This window comes from Brassica napus, chromosome A2, assembly GCF_020379485.1.
Source record: "Brassica napus cultivar Da-Ae chromosome A2, Da-Ae, whole genome shotgun sequence".
Lineage (NCBI taxonomy): Eukaryota > Viridiplantae > Streptophyta > Magnoliopsida > Brassicales > Brassicaceae > Brassica > Brassica napus.
This window is the reverse complement of record NC_063435.1, coordinates 3,041,244-3,058,301: the sequence shown is the minus strand read 5'-3', so window position 1 is coordinate 3,058,301 and position 17,058 is coordinate 3,041,244. Positions and strand designations below refer to the sequence as shown.

Genomic DNA, 17,058 nt, shown 5'->3' with positions numbered 1-17,058 from the left:
ATGGCCTCTCACACTTCCTACAACATCAAACACAAAGTAGGATCCTATTTAAAGAAGAAACATTTCAGCAGCAAAGTCTGGGATAAGTATTTCTCTTCCCTTGACACGTCACTATAGTCAATGGAAGCGTTGACTTCCTCTGCATTTGTTTCTTCTCTTTGCCTCTCCACAGGTTCATGCTTTGTCTTCGAGAAGTTTCACATGTGGAAGTCTACCATGATATGGAACGTATCAGAGAAGACTTAGCTTGTTTAAATACTATAAGTTATTGTTTGTACATCATTGTGTGAATTACAAATAGCTGTCACACAAGCTTTGTGTTATCTACAAACTTGTACAACTCTGCTGCTATCTGTGAACCCCAGTCAATGGTAGAATCCAAGAAAAGCTCCCAAAAGCAGAGATCCAATGCAAGAACCGACGAAAAAAGTAGCAACGCCAAGGTCTGGTACCGGTTCAGCGGCCAACGCAAAGCATCAGCCATTGTCCTCAGAAACGGAAACGAAGTCGTCTCCATGTCCCCTGGGTTACTGATAGACCAAGCTGTTACCCATCTCACCTCAGAAGGAACAAGATCAAACTCTTCTCTAAGCCGTCTCCCCAAGTCAGGCATGTGTCCTCCTCCGTAAAGAATAGCAACTCTTTTGCTTCCTTGCTCTATTGCTCTTTTCAAAGCTTCGGTCGCTGCTCGGTTTCTCTCGCCGATGATCACAGATTTCTCCTCTATCTCTGATGTCCCTTGCGTTAGCCTTCACCACAAAAAAAAGAAGAAGTTATTACACAACTGTTAACTACTCACTAGCCATGAAGAGATGTGTGCTTACTCGGATGTTAATCTCTTAGCGAGGAAGACCTTCATAGCAGCACCAATATCAAGCCGTGAGAGTGCTTCTAGCTCTGGATAGTCTTCCGTCTGATTCTCGAAGTCAGCACAGAAAGCCACAATAAGGAAGAGACCCACAAGAGGCATGGGGAAGACACGTGAAACCCATAGAAGCTTTGACCTCCAAGTATCAAGACCTTCGGTTACCAAAGCTGGCTGTATCATTGCTTTCGTTGATCTAATCGTCATGTCCCTTGCAAATGAGTAGAAGCTTTCCCCTTTCTCCTTCTGTTACCACATATGAATCAGCACAATGCTTATCAAGAAAATGACTGGTGGGTTTCTTTAGATAGATTTTAAGAAACAAACCTGAAGCAAGGTGAATGTCTCGAAATCGAGATCAGCATGGTACCAGTTCTTAGCTTCGTAATTTAGACAGTCTAGCTGAAAATCAAGAGCTAGCACCCTAGCCATCTGCCGCTGGATCAAGCCGAGGATACTGAAGCCTCTTGAACGTGAAGTCTTGAGCCTCTTGGCAGCAATTGGGTTTCTTCTGTTTTCCAAGGACTCTTTACTAGTCACCATCTCATACAAGATGGAATCATATGGTTCAAGCTCTTTTTGAAGAGCTGTGAAGTACCTACACACACCCAACCCAGAACCACACATATCAATAACAACATTGTCATCACAAGAAACCAAACAAAAACCTTTATCAGACCCAATACTGCTGTAAAACAAAAACAAAAGCAAAAACAAAAACATCATCAATCAGTACCAATGTTCAACAAATCGCTAGCTTTACTGAGCTTTGTAGAGAACTAGCAATTAGGCTGAATATTCAGGCCTAGACGGGTCTAAGCGTTGACGAATATTTGAATTATTTTATATATATTTTTTACATTTATATAAGATATTTTAGTTTTCGGTTTTAGTTAGAAAATTGTTTTGATGAATTATCAGTATAAAAGACAAAGTAAATTAGACAAATTTATGAATATGTACTAATAATATTATTGCTTGATTTTACATATATATTAAGACTAATTTAGATTGATTTAAAAAAATTTAGAACGATTTAAACCAATTAACCAATGCAGCCTAAACCATTATTAGTACTAAGCTGTGAACCTTAACGTCATAGTGGCAACACAAGAGGAAGCAACAATTCAACTATTTATATTCCCACCAAAAAGCAACATAACGAACAAATAAAGAGAAGAAAGGCTCACTCTTTATCAGCAATATGAATCGTTGAGACCAAATCTACCTGCAACAACACATCGAAAGTATGTTACTTTGCTCTCGATTTTAAGTGGAAAACAACAAGTAAGAGTGGCGTTACCTGAAGAAAAGGGTTTAGGAGAATCCAAGGGAAACGTTTCTTGTAGCTGACGATCGCAGTCTGCAGCTCGCTAGAGCCGTTGTCGCCGTCGTCGGAGCGGCGCTTGAACCGCATGTAATCAGCGATTGAGTTGGATTCGAGGAAAAGCGCGGCGTCTGAGGATTCGTCATCAGTTGGTTGGTTCAATGACAAGGAGACAAGAACCTGTGGAGAACGAGGGTTTAATAAGTGTTTTGTAGACCGGTGTTTCGATTTGGGGAGGTTGAAGAAGCGAATCGAAGATGAAGATCTATTGGTCGTGGAGCTATTATAGTTAAGCAGAGGAAGGACGGCGAAGGAGCTGGACGCCATGGGGTTATCCTCTGGCTCGCTATTGGTTTACGACGGGGATGGTTGAGAGACTGAGAAGAAGATATTTTGCCATTTTACAACCAGAGGTAGTTTACACGTTTCTACTTCGGAAAATGGATAACACAAATTTTTTATTTATTTATTTTCTACTAATTTCTTTTATTTATTTGTAATTTTTTAAAACCAGTTATATTGCGATTTTACAATATATTTTCTTTCCAAAATTCTTGTTCGAATCCAACCTCAAGCTACTGCACCCTTTGCTGTCCGAGTTCCTTGGATCAAAGCAACTTGGTGTATGCATTTGTGATTCTTGTTTTTTTTTATATATATTCCAAATCTCTATTAATAATCAGAAACCAAAGTTCTAAAACTTGATTTAGGTGTTATAATCAAAATAAAATCTGATTTAATTGGTTTGAATTGATTTAAATTTGTTTAGATTTTTTAAATCAAGTAACACTAAAATGAAATATGACTAATTTAGTTCTATGATTTTTTCGTATAGGCAATTTTCTAATTAGATACATTTTAAAATATATATAATAAATAAACAAATGATTCGTTTACCCTACATAGGTTCTGAAAAATCCGTTTAGATAGTAATTTTTTACAAAACATTTAACTGCCGCCTAACAATTTCTTAGATATTGATCGGAGCGGTTTATATTCAAGTATTTTCCATTGCCATTATGGCCCATGGCATGCATCATTTCATACGGTATATATTTGTATTACCTCCCCCGGTTTGGTTTAGGTAAACAAGTGATGCTCAAAAAGATTGATTTGGTCATGTGCTACTTCTACAACGATATATAGCTCACAAAACAGCATTTTAAGTTGTTAATCGCCCCATGGCCCAACTTACTACTCGACAACCAAACATTCTTTCCGTTTTCTGATTAGTGCATGTGCATGTAACATGTTGTTGTCTAACTTTAAGAACTAACTAGATTTTGACCCGCGCTTTCAAAGCGCGGAATCATTTCTTTTTAAAATTTCATTTAAATTAATAAATATTTGTCTAATCTATATTTTAATAGATTTTATATTTGTTTATAGTAATTTTTTATAATCTTGTCTTCTTTATTTTTTTATTATATAATAATAAATTTGTGTACTAATTAATTAGTTAAAAGATTTTAAAATGGTAAACTTCTACTCAATAAATTTAATCATATTGTGATTATATATTTGCTAAGGTTATTTATTTACAATTTTAACTTATTAATTAAATATTATATGAAAAATGTAATAGACATTACGTTTTTAATTCTACTTATTTTTCAATAATTCATAAATTTTAAATTATAATTACACAAATATTAAATAATAATTATGTATTTAAATTGACTTATAATTATTTTTAAACGAAAACACTGTTGGGCTTCTTTGACTTTAAGTTTTTAAATTATTGGGTTGTTTTGTTTAGTTGGACAGAAGCAATGTTGGGCTTTTAATTTCTGAAAACCATTAAAAACAATTGAAAAAATTAATGGAAAATTTTGTAATTAATTGGAAAAATCAGGGGCATAATCCTAAGAAGGATTCTGCTTTAATAGTATAGATGTTTAGATGGTATTGGGAAAACCCCCCATTGCATTAAGAGATGCTTTATAGATAGTTTGTTCATCTTGTGCAGCTTCATTTGCTCCTCAGTATTCAAACAAGCTCAGATCAAAATGTTTTCCAACTTACAATGATGCATGTATCCAGCAAAGGCGGCTGTATACTTGTTAAAAATATGTAGTCAGTGAAAAACTATCCAGCTAAGATTCAATTTTATGCCTTTCCATCTAGGAAATTAGCCTTCACGATACAAGTTCAATCTTTTAGCTCAATTTCTATTTCAAAATGTAGCTTTCAAGATATAATTTAACATTTTCTGGTGTGAAACCATTTTCATTTCTGAGGTCAGAAAAGAAACATTGATAATTGAAAAGTAATTCGTAAAATGAAATAATATTAGTATAGAAAATAGAAGCAATCGTCTAGTCTTTTTATCCAACCTCTGGAAATTGAAATGAGGCTATACAATGAAAGTAGTGAAGACAACTCGAACCGCTAGGCAATCAAATTAGGATCAACTCGTCTGAATTGAAGTGTTTTTTTAAACGAGTTATTCAAATATGTTATAAACTTCAAAGTCCGAAAAAGATCTAATAGGGTGTATCAATATAGAAACATGCAATGCATAGTTGGAGTGTGGTCGGGTAAGTCATAAGTGGAACCACTTTTACCACGTATATGTTGGAGGAAAGTTAGGCACGCTTTGACATCATTCTAAAGTCAGCTTTCACGCAATCCTTATTGGTCTTTTAACCCAAGATGTATACTCACATCATCGGTAATTATATATGTTAATTGTTTTTTAAATGACCTATTCGTAACGTATGATATAATATTAAGTGTGGAGGACAACCCGTCGGCAAGCTATTCATTGGGCAGCCCACTTTCGAAGACACGAATAAAAGTGGTTGTCCTTTTTAGTGTACATAGTAGCCCATTTCTTCTGTCCCACTTATTTTTTTTTGGCTTCTCCACCATGCTATATACAAAGGGTGTCTCGAGGGGAATTGGTTTCACTTCAAGATCTTATGTACGCACAATACATGAGAATCGTATTAACGTTGGTAAATTATCGATGATGATGGTTATCAGGTTATGAATAATAACTTATGATGGTGATGTTGATGATAAGTGATATTTTGTTTCAACTAAAGGACTTAAACTCGACAAAGATTAAAAGTTATTCTTTAGGGGCAAAAGAGAAGTAAACAAAAAAAGGTTATAGTATATAGAGTGGAGTCTCCAACAAAGATATCATTCACTTTTGAGTGGATTAGCTCCACGCTTAATCAAGAGTGCATATCCATACCACATACGTGGGTCCCAATCTAATTCTTATGTTTCTTCAAATATATTTACGATTCCGTGTAGTATACGTAATCAGGACTATTGTTCCTCTAATTAATTCATATGTTTATTTGATCGTTAATTGGGACTATTGTTTTGCTTACGATGATGGTATATATACAAACTTCAAATTTCATTCAAACGTCATCCAGCTATACAGTCTACGCCCGCATGGCTATGAGACTTGGGAATGTGTTACAACACTCTAGAATTTAAATTTCTCTTAACACAATTAGTCACAGCGATAAGAAGTTTGAGCGGGGCCGGTTCGGGCAAAGCGTAACGAAACATTGGCCTTATGCCTCCAAAAATTTTGAAATAAATTACATAGAAAAAAGTCTCTAAAATATTTTTTTAAACCTCCAAATTTACCAAAAAAAAATTTTAGCTGAAATTTTCTAAAAACCGTCAACAGCCCCCTAAATCTCAGGGTCGGCCCTGAGTTTGAGTAGTCCAAACAGTTTATAAGGTAATATGTAACAGATGATCCGGTTATTCTTGAAATAAGTAGGAAGACATTCCAAATTTTGTGTACCCATTCATTCTTTATTAAACTGATCACATTAGCCATAGAGCATAAATATAAGAAATATCTATACAGTCTACCTCTAACTTTTCGTTACAAAGTATCAAATTATATGGGCTTCATGTGTTAGAAAACTTTTATAGTGTGTCGAACCATCGTCCAAAGCGTCCATGGGGGAACACACAAGTGTACATTTGTAGCGCGTGTATCTGGGTGGACCCAGCGATAATGACAGTGTGGAAATATTGTGATGAAAGAGACTGCGCGTGTTGTTTCATGATGTGTCGCAGTGAGAGACTGATGTGTATTTCATATTTGCACAATCCACTTGGTAACGGTGCATCGTATTTTTTGCACTCCTTCACCATTCTCTCCGTCCTATAATTCTCTCCGTCCTATAATCATATAATATAGATCATGGGTTTTTGAATAGTGGCTACCAAAAGATGAAGAGGGAGCTAGTTACATTATTTTATTTTCAACCGATTTAATCTATTTTGTTACATCCATATGATATATATGATTCACCAATTGCATGTTTTAATAGTAGCGGTCCTAGCGGTTCAACAAACATCCATACATATCTTGGGACTAGAGTGAGAGCAGCTCGAGACTCCTTCTAAAGAGCATTTGAACTTGAGGAGCACACTTTTTTATATTACTATATATATTATATATATTTTTGTCAATAAAGAGTGTACTAGGGTTTTTTCAATCTTTTTTGGTGAGTTTTTCAATCGGATTACCATTCTCAAAAATCTTTACAAGATGCAAGAGTAAACTGTAACTGCAAGAGTAAACCATATTACTTCTAGTAACGCTAAAATTTTGATACTGTAGATGATTATATAATTGAAAAGAAAAACAGAATATTGATCAAACTAGGGTGGGCATTTCGGTTTAGTTTCGGGTTCGGTTTGGGTTCGGTTTGGTTTGGGTAATTTGGGTTTTATAAAACTCAAACCAATTAAAACCAAAGTAGCTTTGGTTTGGGTTCGGTTTGGGTTTAATTCGGTTCGGTTCAGTTCGGTTTGGTTTAGATTTAGTTTGGTTTACATTATTATTGTCAAGTTTGGTTCGGTGTAGTTCGGGTTGGTTATAAAATATGAAGGCATCAGTTTTAAACGTTTATTAAAAAATAATCAACTCATAAACGATAGAATGAGAATATAAAAACTTATGCTACATGATTTTATATATAATAGTATTATTTGAATCATATTTATAATTTTTTTTAAAGATATGGAAGTTATGAAAAAATGAAAAACGAAACTTTAACTAAAATTTGCAATATGTTAATACATATATATATATATCATATATATTTTTACTATATATATATTGGATTATCGGTTTGGTTCGGTTTGGTTCGGTTTAAACCCAAACCAAACCAAACCGTTCGGGTTGAGTAAAACATGAACCAATTGGATTACATAAAGAGCACGGTTTGGTTTGGTTCGGTTTAACTTCGGTTTGGTTGGTTCGGTTCGGTTCGGTTTGGGTTTTTTGCCCACCCCTAGATCAAAGTAATACTATAAATTATACTTATGATGTCACCATGAGGAAGTGATAAAAACGTTAAAATGCAAAATATAAGCATGCCGCGGAATCATGGCAGTGGATATCTGTCGCAATCATTACTCATGCTAACGAGATGGATAATTTGTACAAAGAAACTTCATTATCCCATTCATAAAACGAGATGGTATATAGATATGGGCAATTGTCAATAATAGCACATTTTGAAGTTTATGTCTCAAAAATAGCACTAGAAGGAGAAAGTCACAAAAATGACATTCATTAAAGGGTAAAATATCCCTAATACTCTTGGTTTAAAATTAAATAAACAAATAAAAATAAATAAAAATAAATAAAAATAAAAAATAAAAAATAAAAATAAAAAATAAAAAATAAAAAATAAAAAATAAAAAATAAAAAATAAAAAAATAAAAAATAAAAAAATAAAAAAATAAAAAAAAAAGAAATTTTTTTTATAGTTTCAGATTACATGTTTTCAGATTCGAAATTTTTATAAAATTTTTTTGAAATTTTTTTTTTCGAAATTTTTTTTTTTTTTTTTTTCAAATTTTCTTTTTATAATTTAAAAATATTTTTTGAAACTGTTTTTAAAATTTTTATTTTTTATTTTAGTATTTATTTTTTATAAAATTTTAAATCCTAATTCCAAAACCCCACCCCTTAACTCTAAACCCTAAGGTTTGGATTAATTAACCCAAGGGGTATAAGTGTATATTTACCTCTTTAATAAAACCTATTTTTGTGACTTTGAGCCTTGAGTGCTACTTTGAAAACAAAAACTTGGTTTAGTACTATTCAAGTCTTTTTCTCTATAGATATTTTGGATTCTTTTTTCCAATCGTAACTAGTGAAGTAGTGCACATTGGGAGGGACCTAACGAATCGTATAATTTTTTTTCTTTTTTGAAAACGAGAATGTATATAGATATTTTCTTTTCTTTTTTTTGCCATCGTAAATAGTGAACATTAGGAGGGACCTAGCGAATCGTATAATTCATTTTATTTTTTTTGAAACAGAACGAATCGTATAATTCATATAAAAGTACTTCCAGTTGCACCCTCTATAAAAGGGCAAAGGTTGGCTTCTCTATGAACATATCTCACCACGAATCTTTATCACTCCTCTCTTTTATTTCCTCTATATCTATCTCTCTGTTTTCTTTACTTGTTGGATATGGGAGAAGCCGTAGAGATCATGTTTGGAAATGGGTTCCCGGAGATTCACAAAGACACCTCACCCATTCAAACCCTCCTGTCTAACCAGAAGGACTGCCATTGGTACGAAGAAACCATCGATGATGATCTCAAGTGGTCTTTTGCTCTCAACAGTGTGCTCCATACAGGAACCAGTGAGTACCAAGAAATTGCTCTTCTGGACACCAAACATTTCGGCAAGGTACATTTTCGTCTATTAGTATCAATATTGTATAGCTTTTATTAATAACAAATATCAGAAAAAGATTAAGAACAAATATCTTATAGCATCGTTATATGTTACTGGAGACTAGATAGTATGAAGCATATGTTACTTAATTAAAACAGGTGCTTGTGATTGACGGGAAAATGCAAAGTGCAGAGAGAGATGAGTTTATCTACCATGAATGTTTGATCCACCCTGCCCTCCTTTTCCACCCCAAGTATGGTGCACTTCTATTTTTGTAACAAAACTAGTTAAACTTGATTAACTAATATTGGAAGAAATGTTAGTACAATTGGATTAGTTATTTGATTTACCCTTGTGTGCTCTCTAAATAGCCCCAAGACAGTGTTCATAATGGGAGGAGGTGAAGGCTCTGCTGCAAGAGAAATACTAAAACACAAGACGATCGAGAAAGTGGTCATGTGTGATATTGATCAGGTTAACTTCTTATCTCTCTATGTATATATTTGATCAGTTTTTATAGCAGAGACATAAACTCATTGCTAACACATAAATCTTTTTCTTTTCAGGAAGTTGTTGAATTTTGCAGGAGATTTCTGACCGTTAATAGTGAAGCTTTTTGTAGCAAGAAGCTTGAACTTGTGATCAAAGATGCAAAGTAAGGACACTGGAGCAAATTTAAACAATATTTATGTTGAGTTTATATTAAAAAGACTTGAAATTCTCTTAATTATAATAACTTATTAACTTGAATGTGAAAAGGGCTGAACTGGAGAAAAGGGATGAGAAGTTTGATATCATAGTGGGAGATTTAGCAGACCCAGTAGAAGGTGGACCTTGTTACCAACTCTACACCAAATCCTTCTACCAAAACATCCTCAAACCCAAGCTTAGCCCTAATGGCATTTTTGTGACTCAGGTATTGCATCATTTTTATGTTGTTTATAACTTAAGAGAAAGATAATTAAAACACTTTATTTTAATATACATGTTTGTCAAATTCTTCAAAAAATTATAGGCTGGACCAGCAGGAATTTTCACTCATAAAGAGGTCTTTACATCAATCTACAACACCATGAAACACGTCTTCAAGCGTAAGCAAGACTTCTTGTGTGTGTTTTGTAGAAACGTGGTGGGTTCATTCTGATGAATATTTATGTAATGTAAACAGACGTGAAGGCTTACACTGCACATGTACCGTCATTTGCGGACACATGGGGATGGGTGATGGCATCGGACCAAGAGTTTGAGGTCCAAATGGATGAAATAGATCAAAGAATTGAAGAGAGAGTGAAAGGAGAGTTGATGTATCTAAACGCTCCTTCTTTCCTATCTGCTGCTACGCTCAACAAGACCATCTCTCTTGCGTAACTTCCATTTTCTCCTTTGTTTATATTTCCTTATTGATCAATATTTACTAACAAAATGAAACTTGAATATGATTAGGCTGGAGAAGGAGACAGAAGTTTATAGCGAAGAGAACGCAAGATTCATTCATGGTCATGGTGTGGCATACCGGCATACTTGAACGAGAATCGGTTTCAACTTCAAGATTAATACCATACCCATGTCCACACTCAAGAACCAGTCCCCTTTTCTACATTGCTTGGAATTTCGTTTGCTTGTTCCTCAAGTTATTCCGGTTTAGTTTGTTTGAGAAAACTATGTTGCTTACTACGAAACATCTTCCTGATCAATATATATTCGCTTTGTTATTAGTAATTGTCCACACCAAATCTAGAAATCAGATTATTTCACTTAATATATAGTGCTTAGTGGTTTAAATCCATTAACAAATCAATACTGAAAATGTTAAACCGAGTTCTTGAGTACAATTAAACCGAAGCAAATCATGCGCTAATAACAAGTACAAGTGGAATTAATACATGCAAAAGGAGAAAAAGGAAATGATCATTTGTGACCAATGAGATGAACATCTTGAGGAAGTAAGGTGTACTCGATCTCAAGCTCCTCCAGGATTCTTTTAACCGCGATGACCAGCTCAGTTCTCCTGAGCCCTTCTCTATGAAGTGTTGGAAGTTGATGGTGTGTGTGACGATCAGATTCAAGTTCAGCTTGTTCACGTTCTCAATAGCATCCACCAAGAAAAGGAAATTTGGATACCAATTTTGCGGATTCTGCACCAAATATCTGACCAAACACACCCCAATGTTTTCTCAATACACAGTGAGTAGTTTAAGATGGTAATTTTTGTTTCGATACTTACTCTGATATAGTTTCCTTGAGAGTGGCAATTTTCGCCGCTGGCGTTGAGAATGCGATGGAGAATAATATTGAATCTCCCATATCTGGACTTCTGTAGAAATTGCTTATTGGTTTCGATATCAAAGTCGCGTTTGGATAGAACACCTTCTCGTTGTCAATCTTGAGGAACACAGTAGTTAAAAGATCTATCTCTTCGACCAACAACTTCAAAATAAAGAAAAGAAGGATTAGAAGTTTAAAATGAGTAGTAATATTAGCAAATATCAGTGGTGTAAATTCTAAAAATAGGTGTCTGCGACACCGCCGACCGGCTAGACGAAACAATATTCTGTGACTCAAATCGGTTTAAACAATTTAAATTTGGTTAAATCAATCTAACTTAGTCTAAATTTTTTAAATCAAACAATAATATTATTTCTAATCCACAAATTTGTCTAATTACTTCATCAAAATAAATTTATAATTAAACTTAAAACAAAAATATTTAATATAAATATAAAATATATAAAAATAAATCAATAATTTATTAACAATTAGGTTATGTCTCGTCTAAGTTTTGAATAATCCATGTCTAGTTACCCCTTAACAATTTTTTGAACACTGGCAAATATATATGGGTTAGTTTTTCAATTAGTAACATAGCAATGAAATAATGTTTAGAGTCGCTTACAACAACGCCGTCGATAATGCAACGATCACCGACGTCATAAGGGTGCATCACGAAGACAAACACAAAGGACTCAAAGATATTCTTGCAAGTGCTTCCGATCATAAAAGCAAGACCAACAAATTGTGAGGAGAACACCACCAAGAACTTGGTCGTTGCTATATCCATAAGTATCAACCAAATGATGAAAGCGATAACGGACAAGACTCCAGTCAAAATCTTGTCCACCTGCTTAACTGCTGTTTTTGTGTCGTTCAGTGAGTGCCCTAACGCTTTCCGACTTGTGTAAACTTTAATCTGTCAACAAACATCAACACATGCTTACACACCGACCTACTAAAAAAAGTATACAATATCTCTATATAGGCATGGACACTAATAAACCAAGGGAAGTGTTTGAAAGAATATTACCACCCATTCTGTGAAAGCTTTACGTGTGATTTTTCCAGTCTCGGAACATTCTATCAATGGGAGTACAAGGTCTACCTCTTCCTTAATCATGAATCTCAGCAAGTCATCTTCCTCTATGTAACTGAAAAATAACAAGCAACGTCAAGTTTAGTCAGTGAACATATAATATACTTCATATGTAATTTTCACCTTTTAGAAAACTGAACATATAATATACTTCATATTATGTATAAAAATATAGTTTAACATATATAAATAGTTTCAAATTATAATTTTTTATAACATGTTTAAATATATAAATATGAGATTTATAAATTTAAAATTGCTTTTAAACAATTAAACTAATAGCTATAATCATATAAATAAATAAGTAAAAATTAATATAAATAATAATTTAGTAATATTAATATTTTAGATTTTTGAATATTCCATCCATCCGCATAAAGTGTATAATGCCCGCTTAAGCACTATTATACTCTCGAATTATATAAATAATGTAACCGCATAAAGTGTATAATGCCTTCTTAAACGCTATTATACTCCTGAATTATATAAATCTATATAATAACTCTATAACATGCTACCGTATTTTATAACCTTGAGTTTGAATGACTAAGATGAAACGTAGCTAGAAGAAAGCAGAGTATTGTGTGCTGACTTACCTCGAGTTTGGCTGAGCAACATTGTTGAAAATATCATAAGCTACAGCCACAGCCTCCATCTCATTAGTAATCTCTTTATCAGATCTCTTCTTCCGATTGCTAGACTCATCTAAAGTATGAGATATGGTTGAGAGACCTGAAGCTCCCACAGCTTCAATCAAAACTCTCATTGTCCAAGCCGAGACCTTCTCTTGTTTCATCTTGTGAACTTTACCCATATCAAGCACTTTCTTCTCTTCCACCGTTCCATTGGTGCTAGTGAAGCTAAGGTGGCCAGTGCTTGGCTCACGTCCAACTCTCTCTGCCTCTTCTATAAGCGGAGGTCCCGAGAGAGTCTGGAGTACGTATTGGTGGAAGACAGATTCTTGAATTCTCTCAAAGAAGTTTCTGACGTTGAACTTCGAAGCAAGAACTTTCAATGCATACGTCTTCACCAAGAAAATGGCTGAACCTACGAGAAGGGAGACGAGAGTCCAAGTTATAGCGTCGAGAAACTTCTTGGCCTTGCTAGAGCGTTTATCGTCATCCTCGAATAAAAACACCCAAGCAACCAGGATCAGACCGAACCAGATGAAGACTTGAACGTTCTTCTTCAAACTATGGACAAAGTACAAGACCTTTTTACGTAGGAGATAGTTTCTTTCTATGATGAACACCGCGAAATGCATGAACCAGTTTGTCACGAACATGCCACTTATCGTCACCATCACAAGGACGCACCATTTCCAGACTTCTAAACCCCAAATGCGATGCTTCTTCACCGAACCATTAGTTAAACACACAACCAACGTGGTGAGAATAGCCACAAAAACTAGTAGCTCAAGAAGAGCTAGAGGTCTTATTCCTCTACGCTTCACTTGGTGTAGTTTAACCCTTTTGTAGATTTCTTCATGTTCATCAGTTTCGTCCTCATCAACCTTACTCAGGGCTACTGAGCTAGTGCTTTTATTCGATTTGTTACTAGGGGAAGCCTTGTGAAGAGAAGGCTTTGAAAATGAAGCAGAACCAAACGGTTCCGTAGGGGTTCCACAATTTTCCTCGACTATAGTCTTGTCGAAACGGTAAGATTGTTGTTGACCAAACCTTGAGTTGGACTTGGAGTAAACTGACCTCGAAAGAGATCTCCTACGAGTTAGACCTTCGGTGACGGGACTTGGAATCTTAGGCGGCTTATGAACGCTGCCAGAGAATTTGTTGATTTCAGGAAGGAGAATGGTTAACGGCTCTAGTTTGGTTGTCACCGTGTCTGAGTTTGGTGAAGCCGGTACATGTGAAGAAGGTGATGGTGCTGAATCTTTAAATCCTTCTTTCTCTGGAACATTGATAACAACGTCTCCTCCGTTGCTGGTTCTCCTCTCTGCCATCTCTAAGTCACCTCCAGCCAATAAGTTTGCGACGCGATTTGAAGCCAATGGCTCTAGAAAGAGCCCAAAAGCTGGACCAAATCCTAAGAAATAAAATTCTCGTAAAACGTACCAATTATTAGTTCAACCACAAACCCGTATACAAGTCAAGAACAGATGTATGCAAGAAAAAAACCATTTGTTCCAAGTAAATGAACTAATATCAACAAAATAATCAGCATCTGGTACCAAACTCAGCTCTCGAGTCAAAATAACAAAACTATGCAGATGCTACAAGATAGTTTACAAAATTGAGGGCCTATATAATTTTTTTTCAAAAACTTGTTGGGACTAAAAGACCAATGTTTAATTCGGCTTTGCCCATGACCAGTTCTGGCTACTAGAAACAAACAAGAACAGGCTAAAAGAAGATTACACTACGATGGCAAAAGAGAGTAAGCAGAATATCTTACAAGGACACTAGCTAGAGAGCTGAAGCAACGAGTGATCTTGAAACTTTAGTCCCTGTATTACAAAGTATGAACTACATTTTACGTGCGTTTTATAAACGAAACGAGTTCAAGACTGATACAGAACAAGACAAATCGGCACTAATAAAACAGAAAGAACCGCGTTGGTTTTCACGTTTCAGAGACGAGTCCCATAATATGCTTCCGACCAGAAGTTAATAATTAGAAATGTAACATCATTGAATTAATTTTGTCTTAATCTTAATATATTTACACATTTTTCTTATGTCCAGCGATGGTCTATATAATTTGTTTCCTATATTTTGTTTTTATGTAGTATTAAAATCAGTATTTTCTAAAAATAGCGGTTGCCGTATCTCCATCGTACCAAATTTGCATGATGAAACGAATATTACAGATCATTCTCATTTTATTAAAGTGATGCGCTCTACGTTTAAAAGAAGAAAAACATGGATAGAAAAGCTACACAGTTTGGTGAATAATGAAAGGAGAAAAAAAGTTGTGAATACGATATACGTTATAAGAATTCTTTGATAAGGCCATTCTGACAAAAATGGATCGATCACAAATTGGTTGAGAGATCCAAAAATGAGATAGGATGATAATAGTAACACTATGATAAATTGTCTTTCCTTTTCAAAAGCCTCCTTCAACCAACCAAAGAAGACTTCTTTATGTCATATACACCGACATATGATTATTCGCATGGAAGGGGCGTCCCTGAAATATTGGCGGGCATAAACATATTAGTAAGTTTTTAACAAAATAAATTTTTTATATAAATATTGTATCTTATCTAACAATATGAAAATCTTCTTCAATATAACTTGTTAAAAAATATTTGGTGACCATAGACCAATGTTTTACTTCGCTAATCGCTATGCTCAGGACCACTGCATGGTTGGTCTTAGACATAACAAGTTGAAAGCTTCGATTTCCAAAATTTGTGACTAATATGTAGAGAACCATCCATTTTTCATATTCATTCAATCCATAACTGTAGAGACATCATGATAAACAATGACCTGGTTTGATCAAGAATAAGCAGTTAGGATAGTCTTTCATTAGGTTATTCTTTATTCACATTCATGTAAGTGTTTATGAAACTAGAAAGATTGAGCTCATAGAGCTTTATTTAAACAGAAATGGAGATAGCTTATTAAAGCTTTATTGAACAAGAAAGTAAAGAAGAGAAGAAGCTTTAGCTTTGTCACCAAGAACACAAGAACTTAAATTGATATTTCATTAAGGAGAAGTGAGGCTGCCTTTCAAGGCAGCAAAGTTACTTTGTCACAACACATTACAATCCTATTTATACTACTAACTCACTTGCAAAGGAACCCTAACACACGTGGATTTATAACATAGAAATGAGCTTGTTGGTATTGTCTTGGGCCTGTCTTGTGTACTCTAATAATTCAAACACTTTTAATTTTTTTTTAAAAGCACCCAATGTAACACACAGTCTTTTGAGTTTTTTTTTTGGATTGAATATAATTTAACAAAAAAAAAAAATCATTCAATCCGTAAAATGTTTTAAGTTTCATAAATTCAGAGCAAACCCTGATTAATGATTATCCGATACAACACTACACAGTCTCAACAATAACCAAAAAAAAAAACTAACAAATTCAAATGTGTTCTCTTCTTCCCGGAATATATATCTCTTAGCACTAAACCGTAGCGGAAAACTCTTCCTTAGACAAAGAACACTAGGATCAATCAAGAATCAGGCATACTCTAAGCAAAGTCCCGATTCCTGAAGCAGAGTCGTCCGTCGTCCGTCTCGACGCCGGTAAGGCCTCCGGCCGCCGGCGTCGGGTCCTCCTCTTCATAGTTTGCTCTGCTCTGCTCTATTCGTGTCTTTACGTCACCTTCAGTTACTGGTTTTGTGTCCTCGCCGTCTCCTACGGTCCTACTCCTTGGAATCCTCTCGAAGCTCTGTACACCAGATCTTCTTGCCTCCTTGTACCAGCGGAGTCCATGCTTGGGTCTCAGTCTGAGTCTCCTCTGTTCACCGCCGTCATCGTACATCCTTCTTCAACCATCGGCGCAGCTCTTTTCTGTGGAAACAAAAGTACCAGATCTACTCCTCCCGAGTGTTGGCTCGCCAGATCTGAAGGCTTTTGTGTATCTGAAGCGCCTCCACCACTTCTCGCCACCTTCATCTATGACAAGATTCTTCCGTTCTGCATAGCAAATCTGTCACCAACCCTTGTCATATGTCTTGCTGGTCTTGGTACTGCCGTGTATCCCGTCTCTGAGACATCACCGGCTCACCGAAGATTCTGTGGAGATAATCCTTACAGAGAATATTTATTGACATCTCCGACAATGGCAAGGCTCTCCCAAGTTTCCATCGTCAAACCCAGCACCCT

The 17,058-nt window shown here is 35.1% G+C and overlaps 2 protein-coding genes and 1 pseudogene across 2 annotated transcripts; 1 reads left to right on the top strand and 2 right to left on the bottom strand.

Moving 5' to 3' along the window:
• Positions 1 to 231: 231 nt before the first annotated feature.
• Positions 232 to 2,633, bottom strand: LOC106425793. The gene is made up of 5 exons (XM_022699778.2): positions 2,169 to 2,633; positions 2,056 to 2,093; positions 1,193 to 1,463; positions 825 to 1,111; positions 232 to 749 (listed from the first exon to the last, which is right to left on the bottom strand). Exons 1-5 carry the CDS (start codon positions 2,517 to 2,519, stop codon positions 305 to 307), a joined length of 1,392 nt encoding a protein of 463 aa, XP_022555499.1. The 5' UTR covers positions 2,520 to 2,633; the 3' UTR covers positions 232 to 304.
• Positions 2,634 to 8,578: 5,945 nt separating this feature from the next.
• On the top strand, positions 8,579 to 10,598 carry LOC106425813 (thermospermine synthase ACAULIS5). The gene is made up of 8 exons (XM_013866532.3): positions 8,579 to 8,895; positions 9,042 to 9,136; positions 9,255 to 9,357; positions 9,450 to 9,538; positions 9,643 to 9,799; positions 9,899 to 9,974; positions 10,052 to 10,247; positions 10,327 to 10,598. The coding sequence occupies exons 1-8, from the start codon at positions 8,674 to 8,676 to the stop codon at positions 10,406 to 10,408; spliced, it is 1,020 nt and encodes a 339-aa protein (XP_013721986.1). The 5' UTR covers positions 8,579 to 8,673; the 3' UTR covers positions 10,409 to 10,598.
• Positions 10,576 to 14,306, bottom strand: LOC106425812 (annotated as a pseudogene).
• Positions 14,307 to 17,058: the final 2,752 nt, after the last annotated feature.